Source organism: Pseudopipra pipra, chromosome 7 (assembly GCF_036250125.1).
Source record: "Pseudopipra pipra isolate bDixPip1 chromosome 7, bDixPip1.hap1, whole genome shotgun sequence".
NCBI lineage: Eukaryota > Metazoa > Chordata > Aves > Passeriformes > Pipridae > Pseudopipra > Pseudopipra pipra.
In genome coordinates, this window is record NC_087555.1 from 34840385 (window position 1) to 34857729 (window position 17345).

Here is a 17345-nt window from a genome sequence, read left to right on the forward strand (position 1 = left end):
GTCAAATGAAATAACATTAAGGATTACTTTTCCATAAGAATTCTTTCTGATTTTCTTGCTGATCTAATAGTAATTCCTTACTGCTACCTGATTTAAAAAAATGCTTCATTATGAATATGTCACTTCTTTTTTGTCTCATTAATCATTTCCTCAGTTTAACATGATGTCTGCTGTAGGTATCCACAAATACTTTCCCATTTGCCTCCTGATGCCATTCACCACAGCTGCGTCCAAAACTCTGAAATGTGCAACCCTGCAACAATCAGCTTGTTGTTCTTTCTTCTCCATTTAGTTGTCTGGGTTGTTGAAGTAATTAAGATTAAACTGAATATTCCACAAACCCCACAATTCAAACTTTCTTCTGGTCTGCCTTTTTTTTAATACTATGTAATCATTTAATATCATATTCATTAGAGAATTTTTCAACGTAAGCGAAGCACCCTCATTTTGTCTACTCTCTCTGATTCATGCAGAATAATTTATTTATTCCTTTTCCTTCACTTACTTCTTACCCTTCTTATGTGACACTTCATGTAATTCTTTTCTACATTTTCTATTTTAAGTTATGCTAATTTAAAGTGTTTTGCAAATCATCTTAAAGGCCATGAGATCAGTTACTCTCTTCCTCTAATGAGTACAGCAGGAACAAAACCATGGACCTAAAAATAGCTCCAACTAGTTTAATATGCATCAGTCTGGTTATTCATATCTGTCCCCTGTGATCTAAACATTAAATCAAAGATGTTGAACTCAGATGTTAGCACAGATTCTTCTTGTTTTTCCCCCTGTACACACTTGTATTTAAATTTCTGCCCCCAAGCCAGGGCATTTCACACAATCCTTCTTCTCAATCATTGTTTCAATAAAAAAGATAAAATAGTAATAGAACATAAATCTGCAGGTCTGAAATCAGGTTTTATTATTAATACTCCTCTATTTGTTAAAATGATGGGACAATGCTATTTTTCTAGGTTGTGGAAAAGATTATTCTATTCTTTGCTAATGTAGGCTTATAAATATGCCAAACTACTGACAGTTATATGAAAATTTAATACAGTATAGCCTAAACCCCTTTTTGTCACTCAATTTAACATGACTTTCAGTAATGTTAATAGTTCATTGCCTATTTATACACAGACTGTTGACATCAAAAATAATACTAATACTGACATTTTCATCTGCCTTATTCTCATAAATTATTTCTGATACAAAATGGTTCCTGGAAGAGTTGAACAAAACTGCACTATTGAACAATGACAAACAATGCCATCAGGTTTTGTATCACAGAAGCATTTATGTTTGCAAAGAAACACTCATGTTAACCAAGATGTCACATATCCCCCCCGGCAACAGAATTCCAAGATGAGCTCATGCACAGAGAGCTTCAGCATCTTCACTCGTCATGAACTCTCAGGATTGGAGCTCTACAGACACAGAGTTAAAATTCCCTCTCAATTCTTATCCTCACCACCACAGAGGATAGAATACGACTCATTAGAATATAGAAAAATAATAATATGGGAAGTGTTTTATGGAATGCTAAACTGCTTTAAATTCAGAAGAGAATTTAGCAAATTAAAGGAGAATATGTTATGGTGACCCTAAGACATGAATTTATTTTTGGCAGTAGGGCATGAAATGATATGCGAAATTTTTGACACGAAAATGAAACCTAGTTTCCTCCTTTCTTACAAAAATAAAAGTACTTTAAAAAAAATATTAGGGATCTAAATCACACAATGTTCAATTAGGCTTTGATTACAGATACTGTAGTTACTCCTGGTTTGTCAGTTTAGTTTGCTATATAATAACAATTGCCTACATAATAACTTCTTAAATAATCTTCAAAAATTGCCAATAAATACCTTGGTTCACTGTTTCTGTAGTATCTGGGTGATTTCTTTTGGGAATCCACTCAGATATCTTAAAGCCATATTTACATTTATTTTGCAAGGATTATAATTCTAGGGAGATCAACTTTCATTCATGCTATTGCCTAAACAACATATAAAGATTATGTATTTTGTATAATCACATAAAGGTGCTTTGCAATTAAAAAATAATTTAAAAACTAGGTCAATAGCACTATTTTTGTAGCTTTCTACAAGTTTTGAAAAATTAGATAATTCAGATTAATGTCTGTATCGAAATTTACATTATTTATTTCTTCCATTCAATGGTAAATTCACTACATGCAATGTGTGTTTTAGGTGAATATACACATTTAGTTTCAATATTTAACTTGCTGTCACTGTTACAGAAAACAAGGTGGCACTACATGAGCTTTCTGTAAGCAATATCTTGTCTTTTGGAGTCCTTATCAGAAGTCTGTGGGAATCAGAATAATTCATTTCTGTGTGGCTGATGAACCATAATAAACTTTACTGAGACAATAGTAGCGGAGAGAAGCTGTATTATTAAATGTAATTAGTAGGTGAGCTGATTGGGATCTATCCCAACAGATACACAGTCTCTCTGTGTTGTGGGGAAAAAAAAGGGAGAAAAAAACAATTTCTAAATATATTAAGAGTACTCTCAAAGGCTGTTTTTACCAAGGCTGGTGGTGGTGGTTCTGTTGAGACCCTGTGTCAGAGCAGAGCCTCAACATCCAGTGAAATACCATCTCATCCCTCCCCACAGTCCCTGTCCTGCTGACAACATCATGTAGGAACACCCTTGGAGACTGGCACTGATGTTACATTAGCAAAGTAAACAGGTTCTTCACGGACTGTTTTCAGTGTGCACCAAATCACCTTGCTTTGCTTATAAAATATAATACAAAATAATACTATCTACTTTATATATTATGATTTTTTGAGAATATTTCTGTTTAGAGGAAACACATTTTTTCAGTCATTTTTATACAAAAATAATGATCTTATATGATTAGACACTCTTTGCAATGTAAGTATAATACAAATGGATTTATCTGGTTTTGTGAACTAGCTAACCTAGTTAATGTGTTTGAGTCATTCAGTAAACTGTTCTGTCAATATTTTTACTTTAAACTATAAGGAGAAAGAAAGTGCATTTTTATGGTAAGATTTCCATTTTTGTTCCAAATTCACATTAATTTGGCTTACTGGAAAGTGTTCATTATTATGCCCAAACTTTTAATTACATGTCTCAGATGTGTACTTTTAATTAACTGATGACATTTTCTTTGTTCAATTATTGTAGTTCAATACAACTGTTGTAAACTTATAAATTTTAATTAAAGCTGCTCCAATCTCCAGCTATATAACGTTCACATAGGAATTTGCCAAAAGGCTTAGCAGTAAGTAAGCCAACAGTGAATAATCCCTGAATTGCCAGTGGGATTTGTTTAACAAATTAACATTTGTGTGCAGATAATGAGGTTCTACAATTTAACACATCCAGCAAAGATTTAGCACAACCATGTTTTAAAAAATTAGTAATACTCTGCAATTTACTTAATTAGTTATCACATTACTATTCTGTATTAGGTGGTGAAAGAGAAGAGGATTTACACATTCACTAGAACACACACATTCACCAAAAGAGTATGCTGCACTAATTTATTTGCATCAGAATATGATGCAAAGTTTGTTCTCAGGTTCTTTCTTCCTTCCTCAGTTTTTGAGCCAGAATCCAAAGGAAATTCCCTGACTCCCAAGGAAGCCTCCAGCTGTGGGGAGCCTGCAGAAGCACCTCTTCATGAAGCTGAAATGACTGGCAGATCCTAAGCTTTCCAAAGGGAATGTGTGTAAAATGACACTTGTGAGATCGATTCAAAGCTGTTTGAGTTGTATAATATGCAAAAATTGACAAGGGCAATCAAAGCCTCTAAGAAAGAAATAATCACTAGTCATTTATATTTTGCAGATGAGTTTGGATTGGCACTCACACACCTTTACAGTTTTGAACAAGAAAAAAGGGATAAAAAATATAAAATTAGGAAAATATATGAAACTTGATTTTAGCAGGTCAGTTTGATGAGTCAGTTGTACAATGGATCAGAAGTATAAGTGCTACTTTTTGAGGAACTGTTTGTGAGCACCATTGTACAGGAGGAAGAATGCACAGGCAGCAATAGCACAGCAGAACAAGGTAAAATGATATTGAGCTGACTTTATTTTAAAATAGTAATTTTATACTTCACAGAAATGTGAGGGAATTCTTTAACAAAACCAGTTTGCAATGTAGCTCTTGGAACATGGGGATTTAAAAGACGTGTAGATGTGTTGCCTGGGGAGATGGTTTTGTTGTGGACCTGGCACTGTTGGGTTAAGGGTTGCACATGATCTTAGAGGTCTTTTGCAAACTTAATGATTCTATTATTCCTTTGCTAGATGACAGGTCAGCCTGGTACGACAAAATATTTCAAATCTAGATACAATAAAATGCTGAAGCTTAATTAAGGAAAATTTTTCCATTAAGGAAAAATTGAGCAATTCCTGATAATAAAGAATGTTTTTATTTCTACATGTAGGAACGTGCAAGAATAAAGCAACAAATAGGCTAATTACTCTCATATGAACTTGACACAGCAGATCAACTATGCCTTGAAGGCTGAGACAAGGAGAAGAAACATTGTTCTGGTCTGGATTTCACACTCAGTCCAACTGCAAATGTCTTGTGCAGCTACACGTGTGCTCACTGAACACAAGGACTGAAGGACTGAAGAGTGTATTCAACTGGAAAGAGGAAATGGTTCTTGCAAAAACACTTGAGGAATTAAGCTTTGTTGACTTAATTACAGTTTCTAATGCTTTTGGGGAGTCCAGTTTAGCTTCCCTCTGTAAGATACAGAATGGCCTTAGTATATCATGGATTAGATTAAGCTAGGATAAAGGGACATCTCCCTGGCATGCTAGTTTGTTTCCGTAACACATGATTTATGGCCTGATATAGATAAGAAATACAGTCTGATAAGAAATAGAGATTTCTTCTTAATAGAATATTTACAGCGTCCAGGGGCTAGGCATGCAAGGAAGATGAGATGCAGAGCAACTTGAAAATTTCTTGGAAATTATCAGGAATACTAGATGGTGGCAGTGTCATTTGGAAAGATATATGGTCTTTTCCACATTTCCAGCATAGGAAAGTTATGGTGTGGGCTTCAAGGCATGGCTACCCTCATGAATTGGAAATAGCAGATAAGACATCTGGTTAACTTGAAATATGATTCTTAAAAATTTGATGAAACTGTTAAGAGGACAGAGCACTGCAGAAGAACACTCCTATCAGCAGGTATGCCCAGAGTCATTAGAACCAGCTCTGTGTTGGTCTCAGCTCATAAAGGCACTCTTTGGTCATGTGTGGTTCAATAAACATTAGCTGCTGTTAGAGGTTCAGATTCCCCCAAATCAGGCAACTGAACAATGAAATGTGGACTGTGGTGATGTCCATGCTGGCTCTCCTGATGCATTTTATTGCAGGCACAGCATTCCACAAAGCACCAGGCTGATACTGCATCCCCAGGCCTGCTGCAGCAGCTGGGCCATGGTGAAAAATTTAGCAGAAGTGTATTGTGGAACCTGCTCATATCCCACCTTTACCCACTGGTGACAAAACCTACTGCAATAATTATTTCAGCAAGCCTGGGAGATTTCAGAAGCTGGATTTAGCAGGAAAATATAAATTAAAAATACCCATGCAATAGCATAGCTGTGTGAGCACAGCAAATGTTGCTGCCTGGGAAAGGGAAAACAAACTGCTGGAGGTGAGCAAGCCCTATAGTTACTGCCAAAAGAAAAGGATTAAATAAAGCCCTGGGAGCTCTGCAGGACTCAAAATGGAGCTGAGTTCTAGGAGCCAAGTTATTAATTTTATTAAGCCTTTTAACCCCACAAAAGAATCAATTAAATGGCAGATATGTAAAGATGTGGGAATAAACATCCTCTCTTCAGATGAGGAGGAAGTTCTGCATGTCATTTAAATCACCCACAACTTACTTCCATTCACCTGCGTGTCCTCACTTAGCAAGTATTGATCTCACTACATTGATAAAAATCACCACTTATCATTTGTGTCAGTTCCATCAGCTGTTAGAAGCAGTTTAAAGTATAATTAATCAACTTCCAGCACAAGTAATTCTCATTTTCTAATATTTAGTCATTATTATGGATATAACTATGAACGACATTATTAACCCTCAACTACTCAGAACTGAAAGAAAAGATTACTAGATTTGCATTCACCTATTGGTGAATGTGGTGGAATTTTGCCACCACACCTCAGTCAATAAGAGGAGGCTCCACAGAAGCCACGAAGTGAGGCTAAATTACTAAACTACATATGCTAGAGTTAATTAGTAAGAAGTGCTGAGGAAAACATTATGATCTAAGTCTCTGCCACAGAGACTCAGATACATAATTTTGCATTTCAGAGAGCCCTCTCTGTGCTGAACAGTCACAAACTTCTCAGGATCAGGTGCCTGACTTTTCTTTCAGAGATCAGGGTGTTGGTCTCTTCATCACAGGAGAAAATGATTCACATCTTCAGCAGCTAATAGCTTCTGAGGAGAAGAAGGGACTAGACAGCAAACTCTTCTCCAGCTGTTATACTTTGAATCAAATATTTAATTATTCCTTGAAGCAGAAAATAGAATTCGACTTCTCCCTTCTCACAGAATTGCTAGGAGTACTTTTTATCACACTTTCCCTCTCTAGCCCAAACACTAATTGCAAGTTACAAAAGCTTATGTGTTAGGGACAGAGATCAACTGTCAAATCACCACTTTTTAACAGGATTATATCCCTGAAGATAAGAGAGATAATTTCAAATTCCTTCAGGAAAATGAAGGATCTGAGTTCTCATCAACCAAGTCTTCCTGAGAATTAGATGACTAAAATTCCTGTTTGGTGATCTCCAGGAAGACAAAGGCAAAACACTGAGGTCACCAAATTTAAGCAAATTCTGTGTATGCACATAAAAATTCAGAGGGAGAACTGAGACAAAGAGAGAACAAGTTGTATGGGCTTGTTCCAGGTGTACTTTGACTGGACTTTATGCTTTACAATTCCATTTGTCCACCTCAACACCTGAGTCTTTACATTGAACACAATTTATATTTATACACTCCCTTTTCTGGGATTCAGTTTAATTCACTGAAAAGCACTATTGATTATAAAGTATAAATATGTATGACATGTTCTGATGTTTTGCACACCATTTAAGTACAAACAAAGCAAATAAGTTACAAAGAGAAAACTATCACAAGAAGGGAATAAATCCAAACATTTAAGGCAGGTATAATAGTAATATAGAGCTGTTCAGAAATATTTACCAAGGAGAGAGGCTCCACAGGTTCCTCCATTCTGGCAGTAGTTGTAGCAATGGTTTGTTTCACACCTTTCACCAGAGTAACTTGGCCAGCAGTGACATCGGGGATCCCCCTTCTCGTTTATAATGCACTTTCCTCCATTCTCACAGGTTAATTTACAGGTGCCATCTGCAGCAAGAGCACACACAGAGTGGTTCCACAACCCCATTTCACGGAACTGGCAAAACAGAGCCCTGTCTCTCAAACAGAGCTAGAGATCTCTGTCAGTGGGGGGGGAGGGGGAAATATCACTTTACAAAATTGAGAAAGTAAACTATTGGTTCTGTTTCCACAGTGCTGGAAAAAAAAAAAAACAACACACTTAGGAGGTCTTAAGTTCCAGAAAGGCTGTCAGGAGCTGAAGAGTTGGTGGGAGCTTGCACCCTTACTGAGTTGGGGGCCTGTGCATGGCACACCCAAATGATGTCACAGGGAAGTCGACCACTCTAGGATCTAAGTTACTAATGACAGTAGGAATTCTTTTTTGAAACTATAATTCCTAGTTACTTTAAGAACTAGAAAATTGAATGATGGTTTCATCTGGGAGACCTCAGGAAACTTCCCAGTCATTTTCTGGTGACCTCAGCCTTTTTCTATTAGTTGTTTTAGGATCTCTCTTCCACTGTCTCTATTAACTAACAGCCTTCTTAACTAAGCTTTATCCAAAATATTTAAAAAGGAAATTACTCAGCTTTTAAATCATCCTCAAAAATTGATGTTTGCATATGAACTTGTTGCTCCTAAATCATATTTCCTGATAAATTCTTTTTCTCGTCTGCTCAGACTGTAAAATCCCTGAGAAGTGGTACTGCCTGCTGCTCTGCATTCACTGACTGCTGATGGCACATCTTAGAGGTGACACAAATTCTGATTAGGCCAGATTCAATCTTCCTATAAAGCTCTTTTGTAATTAGAGTTGTGCCTCTCTTGGAAACATGTTGAAAAGTAAACCTCTATTCACTTCAGTGAACAGGATATAAAATTATTCAATGATACCAACAAGAAATTAATTATAGACTACCATATAATGCTCAAACATCCAAATACCTGTAATTCTAAAGAAAGAGACAAGCACCTTTCCAACCCAAAACATGTTTGCAGCAATGAAACCTGTCATTTCTCAAATAGCAGCCAGACTACTTCCTAACTAATCCAGTATTTTAGCCTACATGGCTTTTTAAACAAGAGGGATATCACAAGCACTGAAAACTCTCCAGTAACAGATCCACCAGCTGCTGGTTTTTGCTGAGTTCATCTGGTTTAGTCAAACAACTGATGAGTCAAGGTTCCCATTTGTTCCATACCTGTTGAGGTTTAACACTGACTGAGGTGACACAGGCACAGCAACTCCTTTGATGTTCAGACACATTGTGTTGCAAAAGTGCAGAATTTAGGAATGTCACACATCCTCTACCTGAACAGTTCTCTCCAGCACAGATTCTGCAGAGCCCAGTAATATACATGTGCTTATGCAGAGCCTTTTCTTTGAATGCACCCAACTCTCTCTTTCCTGCCTGTGTACACCCCTCCTCTGCAGGGTCTGCTGCCTCCTTCCACAACCAGTGCTGAGATGGTGCAGACATGTATCCTGGGATCAAATCTATTTAAACAGAACTTCTGGAAACTCTCATCTTTCAGGTAATTGTACCTTTCTCAAACTAAGCTGAAACTAGATAGCAAATCTAAAAGTTACTGTGGTGGACTACCATATCATTACTTCGTGGTATGCGTTTACAATAAAAATATGAAATTCTGTTTGCACTTAATTTTTTGGTATCCACCCTGGGTACACCTGCTGTAACAAAGCTACTTTGTATTTGGGAGTTTGAGGATGCTTCAGTGTTTTATTTATTTGGGTGGTTCATTAAATCCTTTGATGTTCCATGAACCATTCTTCAGTTACTCATTATACAAGTTGTTTGAATGGATAATGTAGCATATCTTATCGGAGAGAAGGTCTATTTTTGTTTTGCTTATCTTATCTGTTTTACTTATCATTAGTCATGAATTTATGGAGCAGAACTTGGTAAAAACAGAATAAATAACAGTGAAGTACAGACAACTGCTCATTTTTATGAACCTTTCTGGTAGTGCATTACAAACATGCTCTTCTAGAGCAATTTCACAGAATTGAGACATAAAATCTGAAAAAAAAAATTACAATTACTACTGATTTTGTTCTCTATGAAACATTTTAAATTCAAGAGTTCCAATACATATCTAATATGAAATAGAGAAAAGTTACTTCAACAATTTTGGACTTTAAATAAACCAAGAAATAGGATTGAAAGATGCAATGGATAAGCCAGTTGTAAAATACTACATTAGACTTTAACAATATAGGGGTTTTAATGCTGCTGCTTTGTTGTCTGAAAGTAAATACAAGAAACAAATTACGCTTGCAGATTCACATCAACTGAATACAAAAGGAGATCAGATGCTTTTTTGTGGGAGACAAGAGCAGAATGGTCCCATAGGAGAAGACGGAAAGAAAAAGAACACAGGAGAGAAACAGAAGAATTGGTCTATAAAGCTGAATACAGTTATTTTGAATTACTGAATAAAGACCTCTGAAAGATGAGCTAAGGACAGCTCTAGCATGTACACTCTCTTGGAACAAGATTTAAGGAAAAAAAAAAAGTTTAAATCAGAAAAGTTTCTGTCTGGAGTCAATTCTGTGCTGCTCTGTGCTGGAACTTGGACTCAAAGACCTCCCAGCTGCTCTTTTCACTTCTGAACTGTCAGAAGTAAATCATTTCACTTGTTACACAACCCCTAGTTTGGTTACTGCACCTCTAACATGAAAGAAAGGAAAGGATTACGGGTCATCTAATTTTATATATTCTCTCCTAATCCAGTTATTTAGTCTCCTGTCGCCTTGATTTGCCCATTTCAATCTTAATATACTGCTAATAAAGAATCAAATAATTTTAATTTGCAAGTTTTCTTATGTTTTTTAATGGACTTTGGCTTATCTGCTCCATCTCTGACTCTTTTCTTTTCCTGAAAGTAAAAGGAAAATCTTACACAGAAGAAATACTGATACAATAGCAAATCAAAGCCTCGTGAACTCTACTGGTATTTTCACTCATTCAATTTTTTGATATTCCATCCTTCTCTCCCAAATATATAGACACACACATTTTTTTTGACATTTCTATAACAACCCTCTCTTTTCTGAGAAAAATGCATCTTACTTTTTGCTATTTTCTCCCTTTTGAAATATCCACCAATTTCTGGATTAGACAAGTTCAATGGAGAGATGATGCTACAGAGCACAATGTTCACGACCTACATGCTTTGGGACAAGAACAGTTTCCCTCCCTACAAAGGAAAATACTCATCTCATGGGGCAGAAAATTTGGTCTTGCCTACCCTTTGGACAAAGGTGTAGCTCATCCTTTATAGAGATGAATGTACCTACTAAAGACAGAGTGCAGAGTTCTAATATTATGGTACGGTTTTATAAATATTCATGTCCTTACAGAAAGTCGTACTACCTGCCAGTTTTCCATATATTTAAATGCACCAGAACACTGTTATCCCCAAACTTTGTCTGAATGCTGTAAGAGAGATGCTACTCTGTTTTCCCTTCACATTTTTTTTCCTTTTAAAAATATTTGCTTTACAATTTTAAAAGGAAGAGAAGGAAGGAAGAGGTTTTTTTTTACAAATCGGGAGCAGATTTCTGTGTGACCCTGGTTCTATTTGATACCTAGGAAGGCTGAAAGCAGGACAAACCCCAAAAAGATAGCATGGATTGAACTGCCATAGCTTTTGCTCCCTGAGGCAGACATTGGGTGAAAAAGAAGGTCCATAGGGATTAATCTCTCCATCGCCAGCCAAAGCACTTGCTCTGCCTGAAATCCACATGTGCAGTGGGCAAGTCCCCACAGAAGCATGCAGAAGGAAATAACGTGATGAATTAAATGTTTCATCCCTGTTCAGAAGCAACACCAGATACGAGTTTCTGTAATTTTTCCTCAGGCTTTTCATTCAGCAAAGAGAGCAGAAATATTCCCTCTTAACAGGAAAGTGATAAACGTGAAGCTCCAGATCAGGGAACTCTTGGAAGTGTTCATTACTCTTGCTCACTCAGCTGTACTACACACTGTCTTCCTCCAGTGCAAGTCTCTCCGTTCTCATCCTCTTGGTACATTTTTAGCTTCATTGTGCTACAGACAATTAGATACAAAAAAACTAATGGATGCTAATCCAGAGGCCTCTTTTAGGAAAATGAAGTTGTATTCTGCCCACTGGAAAACTAAAGGGTAGTTTTCAGTTCTAAACTGAAAGTCAGGCCTGCTATAGTCAATAACCCTCAAAAAACACTGTACTCTGTCAGTCATTATCATCTAGGGAGAAACGAGATAGAAGCTTATCTAAGAACACACAGGAACTTGTTTTGATTTTGTTTACTAAAATATTCTGAATGATGCAACTCCAACTTGAAAACCCCAAATCAAACCCAAAAGCTGTTTCTCATGGGTTGCGTGAGATGCTGGTGAAACAGCTGTCTGAGGCAATCTGGATTCAGTCTTAAAGAAAGCCACTGAGTATTCAATATTTAGTATTCCTCACATAGGCCTTATGAAGTAAAATGAGCTCAATGGGTCAAGCTAGTAGTAATTTCATGCAGAATTTTAGGACAGCTAATTTTCTTCTATTAAAAAACAAACAAACAAACAAACAAACAACAACCCGGTTTTTGGGATATAGCCATAGGAAACAGATCAAGACTGAGATTATCTTGCAGTCACCAACCTTTACAGTAGGCAGACTGAGAAGAAATTGTACAAATGCATGTGTACAATAATAATGCTAAAACCTACCAAAAAGAAGAATGACATAAAAATGTTGACAATGATCATTATTTGCTGGAATGCATTTTCCACAAGGATAGTGAAATATGTATTGTCAAAACAGAATCTTCAGCCACAAGCTCTCCTGGGGACACTATCTAAGATGGATGGGAAGCAGAGAGGGCTGTGACATTTTGATGCTGTCAATTACGTATTATTCAGAAAGTACAATTTAGTCACATTAGTTCTTGACATCCACAACTAGTACTAATTTTTGAAAGTAAGAAACTTCTTACATAACATGAAATAGCCACTGTGCAAGTACAAAACAATCAGAACCTTTCCCTTCTATTGCTGTATGAATGACATCCACTACAGGAAATCAAAAAACCGAGTTTTCAGATCTGTAAATGAGTGGTAGTTTATTGCTGAACACATAAGATATAATGTATATAAATCACTGTAACCTATCTACTACACATCTATTGCAATGTGATCAAACTAGTAGCAAAACCAAAAGAATACATCAGCGAAAAAGTGTTTTACAGATACATCTCAAATTAAAATCCTTTGGGATTTTGTTCTCTTAGGGACAAACCAGAAGACCACCAAAATCAACAGAAATATTTGGACTGAATTGCAATCAGGATTTTAATGCAGACCAACAAACTAGGTCACTCTTCTGCAATATACAGCCAAGTAAAGCAGGAATTTCTGGTTTGAGTTACTGACATCCATAACTGTGCCAAAAATGCTCTGAGACAACAAAGACAATATAATGGTAGATTTAAATAAGGCAAATGTTTGTGGAATATTTCATATATGTTTTCTAGATCTCCATCAGAAAATGAACAAAATACTACAGCTCATAATTTTTTATTCCATACTGTATAAGTACCTAAAGTAAAAAAACCTGGTTTATAAATTGACTTGTCTTTTGTTTGCAGGCTATTAGTGACCTATTAATGGCAAGTGGACTGTAAATCAGCTTTTAATTATAAAATCTGCATTAATTCAAGATGCTGATCTTGAGGTCAACTCCGATCTTTCCAGGAATCTCTGCTGACCCTTGGAAGCCTAAGTGGAGTGTCAGCATGATACAGCTGTTTAACATCCACTGAATACCTTCAAAAAAAAATTTACATAGTGCAAAAACATACACTTGTTTGATTGCTATGATACAGAGGTTTTTCCAATTCATAATTTATAATCTGTGAGGCTACAAAACCTGCAATCTATATTACAAAAATAACATGCTGGAAAAAAATGTACAAAAAAGCCAATGGTAGACATTACCTGAAATATAATTGTAAACAAAAAAACCTAAGAAACACTTATTCAGCAGCCCTTTAAAAAGTCATAACAGATATTGCAGCTGTGGGAAGGTACTGAAAATTATCAATATATTAAAAATGCTTCTCTAGGCATTTTCTGCCTATCCATAGAAATGTATAAACAGCAGTGAAGTAATTTAAAAGTCTCTTCACTTCATTCTCAAATAAAAACACACCTTCCTGAAAGCATTACCATGGCTTAATCCTTTGACTCATTAGTAAAACTGTAGCATTGCTGAAATTATGGGCTCAAATTACTGCAATTTAGCAGTGAAAACCAATATTCTTTTATTTGCCCATTCTTCAACACTTGAATAGTAACTATGGGCAATTTGAAATAATTTTTTTGGTGGTGCTGTATCAGCATAAAATCTTGACGAGACACTTGGAGAGACAGGGAGAGTGTTTAGAGTTGGGAGCTTTACTAACACCACATCATAAACTACTAAAACACAGTTCTGTTAATTCAATATTTGAAGAGTAGGCAGTATAGATTGGTGAGATTTTCTCCACACCATTATGACATTTCAGGTAAATTAATTTAATTGCTAAATTAAGCACTTTAAGTACTGAGGATCTCGCCCAAATATCTACCACTTACACTTCTGAGCCTGAAATTAGACATCAGAAAAACATCCTAATATGTATGACACACATAAGAAATACTATCCTGTGACTTCTAGAACATTTTAAAGTTCAAGCTGGCTAAGAATTCATTCCAGCAGTCTGACCACCTTAGGTTCAGCCTAAATTAGGGTGAAAACAGTTTTAAAGTACTTAATACTCTTCTATAAAAAAGAATATTTTCCCCCCAGCAAGAATTTAGAAGCCCTTTTCCCATGAAGTCTGGTTTACTGTGACTTGATATTAGTCATTATAGATGTTACCAAAAGATATAACTTTAGATAAAAATATTTCAGATGGTTTTTTCTTTCTTTGTCTGTTACTTCACAGCCATTTATGTGCTATGTTGCTCTCACTGCCCTTTGACTGTTGCTGCAGTGTAAGCAGAGGTGTTTCTTGATGGTCTTTAAGGTTATTTTTCTGCTCCTAAATGGCTAACGTTAAATTTGGGATCCAAAACACTTCAGAGCCTTTCAAGCTTCTTTTGGTCAATATGTATATACACTCACTTTTAAATATCATCTTCAGCTGAAAGCTCAATTTTTATTTTGATGAATATTAGCAGGGGTGGTTTTTTTGAATCTGGGATTTTGCTACTCCATATTTTCTTTCCATTTCAGCTCAGTAATACGTATATTGAACAATGTTACAAAGCTGGACTCTCAGACAACTCAGCCTTTTGCAGTGACAAAAAGTGACCAGCTGTTTATTTTCTAGTTCTCATGCAGTTTTCAATACCTACCTAAGAGGCTTTGATCAATGCATGTTCCATTCATCAATGATTTTCCTTCTGGACAAGCACATGTTGCACCAGAAGGGTTGAGTAAACAAATGAATTCACAAGTCAGGTCCAAGCACGGATTAGGCACTGTTTAAAAAGACAAAATAAAAAAGATATTGATTTTATTTATTTATTTATTTTTAGAATTTACAACTTTGTTCTAAAGTTGGAATAAGATAAATAATCAGATATAAAAATTCTGATACACTTCCAGTTTCCAGGATGTCAACAGCTTAAAGTTGATTAACACCCTCACTCAAACAGCAGTGCAAGACTCACAGAAGGACAGAATTTACTCCAGTAACAAAAAATGTATTGGTAATATGGAGAAAAAAACTTCATCTGCTTTTAGCTAGAGCTATTTGTATTCAGCCCTCTTCTAATTCTTTTATATCCCATTTACATTGCAGGTACAAAAGGCATTTGTGTACACATTTGCCCGATGTCCTTTCAAATGAGCGAAAATGCATCAAACTATCTAAATCAAACTTATATAAAAATATATATAACTAAATCTATTTTCAGTTTGTGCAATCGGCTTCTGGTTTATATTTATACAACTTGGTTACTTCCCCCACCCTCTTCCCCCCCCCCAAGGTGAATGTGCTCAATATTGAGTTTACAGTAATTATGCTTACTCACAGTCCATCTGTTTGTAGCGGTGAAAAATCAAGGCACTTTTTGCTTTATCAACATCCACACTTAGATATTCCACCAGGCTCCTGCCAAATTTGTGCACTCTAAATGCACCATTTTTAGGACCTGCTCCATATATGTAATCCTCAAAAATGTCGATTCTATGTGGATGCAGCAAACCTTGAATAAAAATGGATAATAAATAAAAATTCATATTCAAATGATCAATAACTTTGTCTTCAAAATAACTTCAATTGCATTTCTACGATTACCACCTAAAGACATTACTGTTATTCAGACAGCTGGTTTTGCACCCACAAAGGCTGTCTAGAAAAAGCCAATCTGCTTAAAAAGAACTCTTCCACACTGCAAGCAACTAAAATCTCAAGCTTTCTATTAGTTTTCCACACAATTCATCCTCAGAAACTGGCTGATTATTGAAAAGTGGGGAAACTCTATAGTAGCAGCTTGTTAATTAGAACATACTCAGGTACAACACTTTAACTAGAAGTATGTGACAAGGAAGAAACAGATAATTTTGCTTTAAATCAAAGAAACTACTTCAGCTCCTTCTTCACATATTTGAAATGCTAGTTTTTCTACTACACGTATTTTAATTCATAATTATAGCAAATTAATGCAAAATAAATAGTTAACTCTACTAATTCCTCATTTTTAAGAGCTATGAGGGCCTATTAGACCACATGGCTTTATTTCCTATGCACAGCTGGCTGTGGAATTTCACACATTTACCCAGGTAACAAGGCAATGGCTTCTGATTAAAACTTCTTTGCCAGAGATCCATCTCTTCTTGGAGCCATAAAGAAACAGAATCTATCATTCCTTGTGATACTTTGTCCCTGCTATTATCTCTTTTTACACTAAAACTGGGTTTGTATTTCAATTGTATTTATTTAATTTCAACTATCAGCCTTTATTTCTTCCTACTGTTCTTTCATGCTATCAGTAGTTTGTACTCAGTATTTTATTTCAATAAAAATATCTCTAAATTCCAATTCATTATTTTATGTTTATTTAATTAAATTGGTTGAAGTTTTTAGTCTCATGGCAAAGCAATTTCTAAACTGCTTCAAATTTCCTTTGGTTCGATGTTAGAGGAGGTTGTTGTCAGATTCCTACACTCAAAGAATCTTTATTCAGATGACTACCTTCAAGTTATGGAAGAATATGCTTTGAAACAAAAATAGGATGAATTTAAATCTGGTCCTGCCCAATCTGGATTGTGGGAGTATTCTCCCAGTATATTCCAGAACACCCTGGTGAAATCTGGACAATTAGTGAAAAAATTCAAGAGCACTAGATATAACATCACCCTGATGAAACCCCAGCACCAGCTGCCCACTAAGAAATTCTCCCCAAAAGCCTGCTATCAAATATTCTTTTTCAAAATGTGTTCTCTCTCTTTTCTACTCATACATTGTCGCTTAACAAATTGTTAAAAAACCAACATGCAGTTCTATAAAAACAAAGTTTGCTTAACCAGAATCTCTTTTCTTACCAAGAGAACTTTCCTCATTCACATTCAGTTAGGAGAATTCTGTGATTACTTGCTGACCTGAAAGCCAAGTCCATTATTTATCCCAGAACTGATTCAGATCAACTGTTCTACAAACTCCACAACTCCTGTTCAATGCAGACAGCTCTAATTTCTTAGTCAAGGTTCTCCTGTTGCTACATAAGTCCAAGTGAGACCAAGCCTAAATATCAACCACAATGTTATTCCATAATACCTAAGCTAATGATTAGATTAAAAACTTGGAGTTTGGCATATATCATTGAATCATTGTTCTCTGAAAGTAATTTTATTAGATTATCTTAAAGCTAAAATTATCTTACTTTAAACACCTATTTTCTTTCAG

The 17345-nt window shown here is 35.8% G+C and overlaps 1 protein-coding gene across 8 annotated transcripts in view; it reads right to left on the reverse strand.

The window, feature by feature from the left end:
- Window positions 1-17345, reverse strand: part of LRP1B (LDL receptor related protein 1B) — a 675294-nt gene that overhangs the window by 32771 nt on the left and 625178 nt on the right. For all 8 annotated transcript variants that reach the window (XR_010432039.1, XM_064661626.1, XM_064661625.1 and 5 more), the window contains 3 exons: window positions 15472-15645; window positions 14791-14916; window positions 7253-7417 (listed from right to left, as the gene is read on the reverse strand). Coding sequence is in view for 7 of the 8 variants with exons in the window: in XM_064661626.1 (XP_064517696.1) it covers window positions 7253-7417; window positions 14791-14916; window positions 15472-15645 (465 nt within the window). In the remaining variant the exon portion in view is untranslated. The remainder of the gene's footprint in view (window positions 1-7252; window positions 7418-14790; window positions 14917-15471; window positions 15646-17345) is intronic.